General features: G+C 53.2%; 2 protein-coding genes and 2 pseudogenes across 2 annotated transcripts, besides 5 other annotated features; all 4 read right to left on the bottom strand.

Moving 5' to 3' along the window:
• Positions 1 to 581: part of a sequence feature (areas not merged during assembly with more than two copies in the genome that could not be assigned to a particular haplotype) that runs on past the window's edge.
• Positions 159 to 184: a microsatellite.
• Positions 309 to 3,083, bottom strand: Tc00.1047053511451.80 (trans-sialidase, putative; the record flags this gene model as incomplete). Its single annotated transcript, XM_807678.1, has 1 exon — positions 309 to 3,083. The coding sequence occupies one exon, from the start codon at positions 3,081 to 3,083 to the stop codon at positions 309 to 311; it is 2,775 nt and encodes a 924-aa protein (XP_812771.1).
• Positions 582 to 1,541: a sequence feature (haploid, Esmeraldo-like haplotype).
• Positions 1,542 to 10,948: a sequence feature (areas not merged during assembly with more than two copies in the genome that could not be assigned to a particular haplotype).
• Positions 4,265 to 5,791, bottom strand: Tc00.1047053511451.90 (mucin-associated surface protein (MASP), putative; the record flags this gene model as incomplete). The annotated part of the gene is made up of 1 exon (XM_807679.1): positions 4,265 to 5,791. One exon carries the CDS (start codon positions 5,789 to 5,791, stop codon positions 4,265 to 4,267), a length of 1,527 nt encoding a protein of 508 aa, XP_812772.1.
• Positions 5,358 to 5,420: a microsatellite.
• Tc00.1047053511451.100 lies at positions 6,584 to 8,833 on the bottom strand (annotated as a pseudogene).
• Positions 9,441 to 10,948, bottom strand: Tc00.1047053511451.110 (annotated as a pseudogene; the record flags this gene model as incomplete).

Below are 10,948 nucleotides of genomic sequence, written 5' to 3' on the forward strand. Positions count from 1 at the left end.
GCGAGTGGAGCAGTTGGGCGGGAAACACACGGCACCCCTCGTAGGAAGAGTGCAGCAACAAACAATTAAAGAGGGAAGAGTAGAAAAGAAAAAACGTCCATAGTGATTGCCCCCAAAAGCAAAAAAAAAAAAAAAGAAGGGATGTGGGATGTGGGATTAAAAAAAAAAAAGAAAAAAAAAGAAATTAGCAAACAATAAAATAAATTTAAAATACGCAAAAAAGTAAAAGTATCAGAGATATTAGTTCCAGAGGAAGTAATTCTGTGATCGGAAGGTCGCAAGTGACCCACGCGGCAGCCAGTCACTCCTCACAGAGCCGCAAACACCCACAGTCCCAACAGAAGAAGCAGCGATGGCAGTCCGCTCCCACACACAGTGCCGGCATCGCTGTTATTCCCCTGCGACAAATTTCCGAGACTGCTGTTGAGCGCTGTACCAATCAAGTTCCCGGCCTGTGGATGGATTCCCTCCTCTCCCTGCACATTCTTTCTTCCCACCGTCTCCTCATCCTCAGCGGAGCTCGCGCCCACCTCAGGTGTCACTGTGGTTCCATCTTGCCCCACGCCCATATTTGTAGGAGCGTTTGCATCTTCTGCGTTGGCATTGTCCATAGGAGTTTTGAGTGCTCCATCCTCCTGCGTTTTATCTCCATATCTTGTGTCCACCGTTTGGTAGCTATCAGCAGTAGAACCGCCATCCACATTTTGATGCCCATCAGGATATGTTCCTGATGCCAAATGCTTTACGGACTCCTTGCCTGCTGGGGAAGTCTTTACAGTGGACACCGCTGATGTGGATGCGGGTACGCCGCCCGCACCGTTTTTCCACAACGGCTGTCCTTTTTGCTTCTGCTGTTCACCAGAAAAAGATGGAATCACGTTTCCTTGACCATTTTTGTTTACCGAAGGTAAACTAGAAGCTTCATTGGGTTTGAGGGCTTCCACTTCATTCCCATCCAACGGGCGGTTGTACAGCAGGACGTTCGTCACAGTCACAGACACGCCTTCTTGGCTCCCTGCGCCGCCACCATTCCCTCCAATGTAGAAGTGGGAGATTTCGTTCGGTTCCGTCACTTTCAATTCACATGGCGCATCACCCACACTTTTACCATCGACGTACGCGGAGCCCTGGGTGCCGTTCTGTAGCACAATGGCCAATTGGCGTGTTTTCCCTGGCTCCAAAGCGCTGCTAAGCTCCTTACGGTTTCCGCTACCGCACAGTAGCATCCACTTCTTCTCGTTGTTGCTGTACGACAGTCCCAGGAGTACTGTATTCTCAGCACCATTCGTCTTCACACCCATCAAAGGAATGGGAGAACCCTCCTGCGGCACACCGTCGATGGACACCGTCGCCACAAGAGTGAAGTTGTAGTTCGCAAAGTGGAACAGCTGATTCTCCCCCTGACTGCCAACGGGCCACTCCGCCCACGCTCCCGTGAACTTCACACCGCCTTCATGCAATGTTGCCTTATTACCCCCATCATTGTCCTTCACTGTGGCGTTCACCCCGAGGTACTCGTCCCTCCATGTGCTCTTAGAGAAGTTGCCGGACAGAAAGCCAACCAGCCCATCCGTGATCTTAACAGTAGGGCTGCAGGCATTGTCAGATGGACGATCCCTCTCAGCAATTGAAGGGCAAAGCTTGGAGACACGTTCGTCCACTTTCTTCCACGTCGCCAGCACATCCTTCACACGCTGCAGCTGCGCAGTCAGAAGCACAGAGACCATACCGGGTGATGGTTTTTTTCCATCGCCCTTCTTCTTCTCGTACAGTGCAATCAACTCTTCCTTCTCATTATTATCTCCAGCACTTTTGTACAAGAGGGAGCTGGCGGCAGCGTCATCATCGGATACCGGCCCAATATCAACAATGTGCGTATTGTCCGTCAGCCAAAGATGGAGTTTTCCCTTTCCATTGCCTCCTGTATCAGCCTCCTTGGAATACACCGGCAGAGTGACGAGCATCACATTTCTGTTATCTTCACCGTCAATCGTCGCTGTGATGAACCCGCTTCTAACGCCCTTCACTTCTTTGCCCTGTTTGTTGCCCCACACGCGCGAGAGTGTCCCGAGTGCCTCCGTCCACGAATCCCCCTTGTCACCGGACTCGTACACCCTGCGGCGGCCATCATCACACGCAGTCATCATCATGAGTTTTTTGTCCTCCTTCTTCCACTCCACGACGGAGGGATCACTGCAGCCACCGTCAGGAACCTCTTTCGATAGCGTCCAACTCGCAGCGTTACCGGAGGTGTATATGAGCAGCGAAACGGTCTTTTCATCCTTTGGTGCTTCACCCTTCTTCTTCGTGCCTTCCACTGGGAACACAAGCGTATCATCATGCATCTTAACACCCGATCCACCGCTGCCAATTAACCCTGTCCACAAATCTAGTTCGCCAACAGATGCCCGCGGGACATCGGTGGTATCTTTCCAATGGATTCTTTTCTCGCCGCCACTTCCGTCACTGACGTTCCCTTGCACCAGCAATAATCCCCCATCTTTTGCTCCGCTATTCTCACCAGCAGCTGTCTGGCTGTATTTCCCAACAAGCATGTAAATATCACTTCCCTTCACGACTGTTGTTGGTCGGCTCACATCCACTTTCTTTCGGTCTTCGGAAGTGACTTCCTCCAAAACTTGTGTCTCTTTCACTTCATTCAGCACTTCCTCCTTTTCTTTGTCAGCAGTTTGTTTCGTGATAATTTGGGATGCAATGCCATTAAAGCCGCTGTTTTCATCCTTCCTCTTGCACTGCGCTTCGGCAACGGCAAACACGTTACTCCCCACTTTTAGAAGGCCGGGAGCACCCAACGACTCCACAGTAACACCACCACCTTCATCCTTGACGTCCTTCCATTTATAACTTGGACCAGATGGCTGCCCCGCAGCTTGCGCAGCTCCACCAGTGCCGCAGCACATCATCACAAGAACGAGCAGCACCGCAGAGTAGAAGAGATGCCGGGACATGTTGGGCCTCTGCGGCTCACTCTCTCTTCGTTCCCTCCTCCTTCCGCTGGATCCGGTCACGCGGCGACGGTTGTGTGTGCGGGGTGCCATCACTGCAGCAACACGTGAGAGCATATAAATATTTGTGTGTGTGGGCGGTGTGTGTGCTGTTGGTCCTTTCAGAGCCTTCGAATTTGACAGTAGCGATTAGCGCTTGGTTGCTTTCCTTCCTTTCCTTCTTTGTGTGTGAGAAAGAGAGAGGGAAAAAGAGTGAAACAGTGAACACCGCCGCCCCTCCACTGTGAGTGGCATCATCATCCCCACCGCCGTCACTCCCAACAACAACAACTCACGCAAACAGACACACGGAAAAGGAAGGAAAAGGTAGAACAATGCAAAACGACTGCCACCACCGGCAGGAGACACGGCGGATGCATTATTCGCCACGCGTCAGCACACACCAACACAAAAACAAGCGGGAGGCAAAAGGGGCGTGACCGTCCTTTGCAAAGCCCACGCACTGCCTCCATTCGTAACAATGTTGCCTTGCACCCGCTTCTCCGCCGCCAGCGCACGTCACTCCGCAAATCCGGGGAACCCTCCGTCGGCGTACAAACAGCGGGAGAAACACGTCGGCACGAGCAACCGCTGACCGCAAATCAATCCGCACTCGTCCCAGGCAACGTCAATTTCAGGCCATCCATGACAGCACGCCAAGAAAATCACGCTCGCAACAAGTCCAGGGGACACACGGCGAGCTCACGCCCTCCCTCCCAGCGAGGGCCGTCCCAGCCAAAATCTTGTGGAAAAAGGCGTGGTTATAATTGTGCGTTTATCAGTGCCTATACTTGCAGAGCAGCTGTCCGGCACAAGAGAATCCAAATAAAGCAACGGCACAAAAACGCGGATAGCACGCACCCACAGCCCGCAGAATGGGTGCTCTCAACCACAACAGAAGCAATGATGTAAAACAAAAAGCCGAAGCGTGGGACGACCAGCGCACACACTCTCATTACTCCCGTAAAGCAAAACACACACACAGAGGGAGAGAGAGAGGTCGCCCACTCAATGCAATAAAAACAAAACAGAAACAGTTACGGTGCTCCGCCCATGCAGCCAGGCAGGACGGCAGCGGTGCGTGTCGTGCAAAAGAGAGCACCAACGGGCCTGCATGGGTGTGCATGCATATATACAATGGGCACATTATGTGTGTGCCTCGTGGGGTGAGGTGAGGGCGAGAGTCCATGCAAGGGGACACACACAGAGAGAGAAGGACGAGTGTGTGCGGGCGGTGCACGGCTCTCTCTCCCTCACTCTCACGCGGCCACCACCGCAGCAGCAGCCGCACACGCAACAACAAGAAGAAGCAAAAGAGGGAAGGTGGTGTGGGAGACCGCGGTGCTGCCGTCACTGTCACCAGTCTCGTTTGTCTCACGTTTTCGGGTGGTGACTGTTTCTAATGTTTGAGGTGCTGCCTCACTGACTGTAGGAGCGACGTTGGTGTTGCCAGCTTCGGCGTCGTCCTGCACTCTGTTGGGTTTGGGCTGCCGAGCATCATCCTCATCCTCCCTATTCTGGACATCGCCACTTGGATTTGCAGAGATGGATGTTGCTGTTGTTTCCGCTAAACCGCCGGCAGATGCTTTTTTCGTCGTATTCAATTGCGTTGTGACTTTATCTTTTTGCTCCTGCATACCATCCTTTGAAGGACGGTCCGGTGATTCGGACCCCGTTTTGTTGGGTGACGATGCCTTGTTCTGCATTTCTCTTTTTGAGGCCTCTGAGGTTCTTGGTGCTGTTGTTAGACTTCTTTGTCCGGATTTGCCTGTACAGGAGTTACTGGTGGCACTTCTGGGGATAGTTCTGCTGATGGAACTGGCAGTAGTACTGCCGGTGTTAGCAAACGAACTGGAAGGATCGTCCGTCTCCACGTCACTTTGCTTTGCCTTGTTTCCGGCTGCACCCCCACCAGCATCTGAGAATTTTGCTTTCTCTTGTGTATTCGGGGGCAGTGATCCTGCCTTGGATTCTGGTCCCTTTAGTGCATTCACGTTGGGCAATGGTAACCCTGCAGGCATTGTCTTTGACCGCTCAACGTTTTCTGAAGATTGCGTGTCCTGCGAAGATGGTGCATCGAGGGCGGGAGATAAAAAAGTACCATCCGCAGAAAGGGAAGAATCCGAGAAATCACCTCGAGGACTGCCAATGTCGACTCCGCCTTTTCCCGCTCCACCAGAGAAAGAGCCAGTTTCACCATCGTAACCTAAACTCCCAAAAGCAGATTGACTGCCACCATTAAGAAAAAGAGTCTCCAAATTCGAGCCTCCACCTCCAATGGAACTTCCACTTCCGTTGGAACCTCCTCCAGAGCTGTCGGCACCAGTACCGCCACCGGGTTGAGTTTCATCCGATGCTGCTGCTGGTGGTGGTGATTGTAGTGGTGCTGGAGGAAGAGGTGAAGGTGGTGGCGATACTTCTTCTTCTTCTTGGGTGTGAATATCAGGTGCCCCTTCTTGTGCTTTATCTCCTTCTTCCTTTTCTTTACCCGTACCATCGTCTTCATTATCAACAACGCCCAAGAATTTATCATCAGTTTGGTGCTTTGGTAAAGGGCCTTCTAAATCTTTAACCAACGGTTGCCTCACGAGATCGGAATCTTGATTAATTGGCTCCGCGTGCTGTTTTCCTGCACCAGCAACAGGAGTTACAGGCTGCAAATCCCCCGATGATTCTTTTTTCTCTTCAGTAACCCGAACATCCTCGTCACATCTACCGCCAGAAGTACCGCACCACAGCACGCAGAGGGCACACACCAGCAGCACACGGCCAGTCATCATCGCCATCACTCCTGCCACTTGCGTGTGGCCTTCAGCGCAAATTAACAACACGTCAATGCAGAGTGAAAGGAAAAAGAGAGACAAGTCACAGCCGCTACACCACACAGTCACCGCACAATAAGAAATGATGGCAGCAGCTTGCCCACAAAAAATGAGACAGTTGGAATCTGCACGACTCCCGGAAACAATGAAGGAAAATAATTCGGCAGGACCTTTATTTCATTTGCCATGCAGCGCAATATAAACGACCGCGGGTTTCTGTATATACATATATTGCCTGCTCAACGAAAAAGAAATTAAAGTAAAAAAAAGATCGCACTGTTCCACCAGCCCACGCAGCATTCTCCACACTTCATTGCGGCATCCGGCCTTTACTTCCAATCATCCTTTCGTGCAGTCCGTGGGAGACACAGCAATGAGGCCGGCACCGCGTGTGGGCAAAAAAAAGCAAAAAAGAGGGGGAAAACACTGCGTAAAAAGAAAAACACAACGGTACTGATTATAACAGATAGACTGCATTAAAGGCAACATTGAAAAGCAAAAACATTGAAAGAATCAACAAACAGTAAAACGTTAAAAATTAATTAAAACGGCGGTATAAAAAAGAGCGAGGAAAGCGGCACATATTCTCCGTGAGGCGTCGCAAATCCACACTCCGTGGCTCACAGACTGCCACAACCCAAACACAATCCCAGAAGCAGCAACACACAAGACACACAAACGCACGATATTGCTGCCGCCTAAATCACGCAGTGTCAATTTCACGTCGTTGAGAGAGGGCGAGGCGGTCGTCTGGACTCACGCCGCTCCAGACACTTCGAGGTGACTGTTTGTAGTGGGATTCATGTCTAGGGGCGTTGTGCCCATCCATTCCTCTTCTGTAGTATCCTCAGCAGCGTGCTCCCTGACGCTGTCAGATACTCGAATCTTCTCGGGTAGTGTCGTAGCCGCTTCCCTCGTCGGAGCGGGGACCCTGTCCTTGAGTGCACGCATCGCAGTGAAATACAGTGGACGGCTGTACAGAAAGACGTCCGTCACCGTCACATGAGATTCGTGCCCACCGCACGCGCCAAAGCGAACCCTCAGGACCTCAGGTGGCTTCTCGCCTGTTAACGGCACCTCTTCCGCACCCAGCGACCGACCATCAATGTGCACAGAGGCCTTGTTGCCTTGCAGCATGAGTGCCACTTGGTATTCTTTCTTCGACACCCAAGTGCTGCTCCGTGTTGTTGTCTTGCCTTCGAACGTCGTTTCCCCCTTCTTGTGGCTACACGACAGTCCCACGGTATGATTGGACGCAGTGTCCGCCAGCACCGCGGTCAGTGGAGGAGTGTTCCCACTCGGAGTCTCTTCGATGCTCACCGACGCCACAAGTGTGGAGTCGTGGCTCAAGAATACATGACGCACTTCATCACCCCGAGTGTTCACAGGCCATATTGCCCTGGACTCAAGTCCCGTCACTTGTAACCCATCGTTGTTCTTCGCTGCATTCCCCCACCGTTGCATTCAGAAAAAGGTACTCGTCGTTCCACGTGTCATCACTGGCCGCATCGGACAAAACAGCCACCAGACGCGCCGTGGGTATAGATAAGTTGGAGAAGAAAATGTCCTTTTGCGCCCAAGTGCCGAGGACGGACTTGATTGCACTCACTTCCTCCATCAGGCTGGAAAGTGAGATGACACGGCATTCACCGTTGCCCCTCCATCGTAAAAGATGCAAACTGCCATCCGAGTACAGCAGGTTGCCGGCGAGCATCCAATTCACAGCAGTGTCCACGGCAACCGGTCCAACAAAAAACGTGCGGTTGCTGTCCGTGACCCAAAGGTAGAGCGCAATGGGCCTTTCCTCACCGAGGCGTGCCCTCTCTGAGTGCACAGCATGACCTCCCTTTCCTCAATGGTCGCGGTGATGAGGGCATCCACACGCAGGCTTTCCTTCTGAGAGACTCCTGATCGTGCGTTGACCCACACGGCTGAGAGTGTCCCGATGGCCTCCGTCCACGCTGTCCCCATGTCACGCGACCCGTACACCCTCTGGCCACTCTCGCAGTCAACAATCATGAGAAGTGATCCCTCCCATTCGGTGACGCGGGGTTAAGACATTCCGCAGGGGAAATGTCCTCAGAGAGCGCCCAGGCACTGCCGTTGTCCGTCGAGCAAATGATCATGGAGCAAACGTCTTCTGCTTCACTCTTCGCCATCAGAGGAAACACAAGCGTGTCATCCTCCAGCACAACACCTGCGCCACCAGAAGCAATGAACTCTGTCCAGTCACCTTCGTGAGAAGCAGAAGGGATCAGTTTCGGGAGTGGTTTGGGGTCGCCCCATTCGATCCGTCCACTCCGCTTGCCACCCGTGGGATTCGTGACATCGCCCACGAACAGTTTCGGCTCCAAGCCGTCCTCTCTCCAACACCCACCTTCGTAGGACACATCAGAGCCTCCCGCAAAAATAAACGCTCCGTGGCCCTTCGTGATTGTTGTGGGGCGGAGCACAACACCCAAACTCTCCTCTCCCTCCGCTGCACAAGGCACAGTGTGTGCCCTCCATGCATCCTTTTATTGACCTCACCAAAAACAGTGGGCCAATTCCACGCAGAGTCAATGCACCCCGCAACAAAAGCAGAAGAAAAGGGCTTACTTAATTGACCACCTTGATATTCGGCATCCATGTGACCCTCGGCGAAAGCACCAATTACTCCACCAGCACTGACGAGAGAGGGTGAAGCAAATGAATCCCTCGTCGTAACTGGAACAATCCCATCCTTCGGCTGCACCAGCGTCTTCTGTGGCACAAATAGATCGACCCCCGCAGGCTCCTGAACACGTCGTAAATCAATCTTGCCATCATTCTCCTTTGCAAGCGTTGCTCCTCCAGTGCCGCAGCACATCACGACGAGGAGCAGCAATGCAGAGTAGAAGAGATGCCGGGACATGTTGGGCCTCCGCCGCTCACTCTCGCTTCCTTCCCTCCTCCTTCCGCTGGATCCGGTCACGCGGCGACGGTTGTGTGTGCGGGGTGCCATCACTGCAGCAACACGTGAGAGCATATAAATATGTGCCTGTGGGCGGTGTGTGTGCTGTTGGTCCTTTCAGTGCCTTCGAATTTCACAGTAGCGATTCGCGCTTGGTCGTAGCTTCCTTCGTAGCCTGAGTGTGTTTGTGTGTAAGAAATCAAAGGAAAATCAAAAAACATCAAAACAGGACGTGGCAGAGGAGTGGGTGGCGCCACCAGCCACGGCGTAACACATCAGCGTCGTCGTAACCGCCGCAGTAATTACTCTCCCACGTCCACAACGGCCCAAGCACTGTGAGGCCGCACACAGAAACGGAGACACTGACGGTTGCGCATGGGCCAATACACCTTCCAGCAAACGGCACCAACCAACAGACAGCCAGCAGAAATTAGGAGCGAGCAGAACCCCAAGTGCTGCAGGGTCATTGCAAGCAGCGCTACCTGGTTGCAGGACCATTAAAGCGTTCCTCGCTGCAACATCCCCACCACCCCATCGACGTGTCGGTGGATTTTCCAGTTCACCGGAAGAAAAAAAGCGGGATGCTTCGGCAGTGGTCGAAGACACACAGAGCGCACCGTCGACGCGATCAAAGAGCGCAGACCCTCGTGAAGTGCGATCCCACAACCGCGATCCCTCCATTTACTCTCGTGGACGTGAAGGAGGCATGAAATGTCCTCCTCTCTACAGCAGTCCTGAAACGCAGAAAAATTCTGCAGGACATACCGCGCAGCCACGGCCTCCTCAGCAGCCCGACAGTCCATGCCGCCGCACCGATCCTCAAGAGGTCGCCAGGCTCGGTAAGGCAAGCAAAAGGGGACCAGCAATTTGGTCAGGGCGTTCAGCAAAATGAGGCGCAGCATTCGGGTAGGCGCGGCCCATCCACGTCCTCCCCCTCAACAGACCCACCACACAGTCGAATCACACCCTGAAAGGAGCCGTGGCGTCTAAAGAAATAGCACGCACAATAGCACCTCGTGCTCTCCTCAATGTAGTTTCACGGCACACACGAGGCATCACAATAAGAGGCAAATACTTACATTCCATCGGCACAAGCACGGGAATAGAGCGAGGATTTTGCCCCTGTGAACTCCCATCCAAATCGTCTCAGCCACAGAGTTTCTGTCGCCGACCCTCAGGAAGGGCTGATGCATCGACTGCCGCTGACCGATCCCCCGGCGATGAAACAAAAAGTGCCACTGTCTCTCGAGGTTCGTCATCACCCTTTCCTCCCATAGAGGGAAGAGAACGCAAAGTGACGGTGTGGGCGTGTCTAGCCGACAGAAATGAAGGAAGTGACTCCAGCCGCGGAACAAATTGAACGAATCCTCCTCCCAAATCCTTCAACGGGACCGGTCGGTCAAATGCCGAGGTTGACGGCGCGGAGGACAACACCTTGAATGTATGGAGCACCGTGGCAACCTGAATATATTCCGCAATGTCCGCGGTCAGTTCATAACAGTACAAAAGGGACAGAAGGTTCAAAGGGGCGTGTGAACCCGTCAGTGATCACCCGCGCCGGAGGATCGCCACTCCCACCCTCCAAGGGCACCTCAAAGACGTCAAATACTTCCACCGCACGGCACTCACAACACAATCGCGTGGCACAAAGCATCGCCTTGCAGCACCCCATGCAATGCGGCAATCGAAAACCGTCTCGAACACGGCGTGCGACAAAGATACCAAAGGAAGGTGAAGCAAATGTCCTCCACATCTCAGCAGTTCCAATCATCGAGTAAAAGGCAGGAGCGTCAGACAGTACCCACGGACTCACCGAATATGGCATCAAACGGCAGCGAGATGCCAGATGCCGAAAGGCCCGCATTTCCTCCCCGTGACACTTCCACGGATGAATGCAAATGCCGTGCACTGCGGCCTCTCGACCGCTTCGAGACAACGTTGCGGCCACATGGCGATGGCCCAACGTGGCTGGCAATCAGATCCAGTCGTCGCGGCAAAACAGTACAGAAAGTAGGGCGATGAGCACGCACATTCGCCCCTTTGGTGCCTGCCTCCACCGCAAGAGTAAAAAACGCCTTCCCAAAAGCCGCGCTTCGGGTGGCTGAAACACCTGCCCTCACACCGGCGATGACATCTGCAAGCGCCTGTAATTTCTCCACACCGCCCATCAAAAAAAAACAACGGCACTC

This window comes from Trypanosoma cruzi, genomic scaffold (assembly GCF_000209065.1).
Source record: "Trypanosoma cruzi strain CL Brener 1047053517125 genomic scaffold, whole genome shotgun sequence".
NCBI lineage: Eukaryota > Euglenozoa > Kinetoplastea > Trypanosomatida > Trypanosomatidae > Trypanosoma > Trypanosoma cruzi.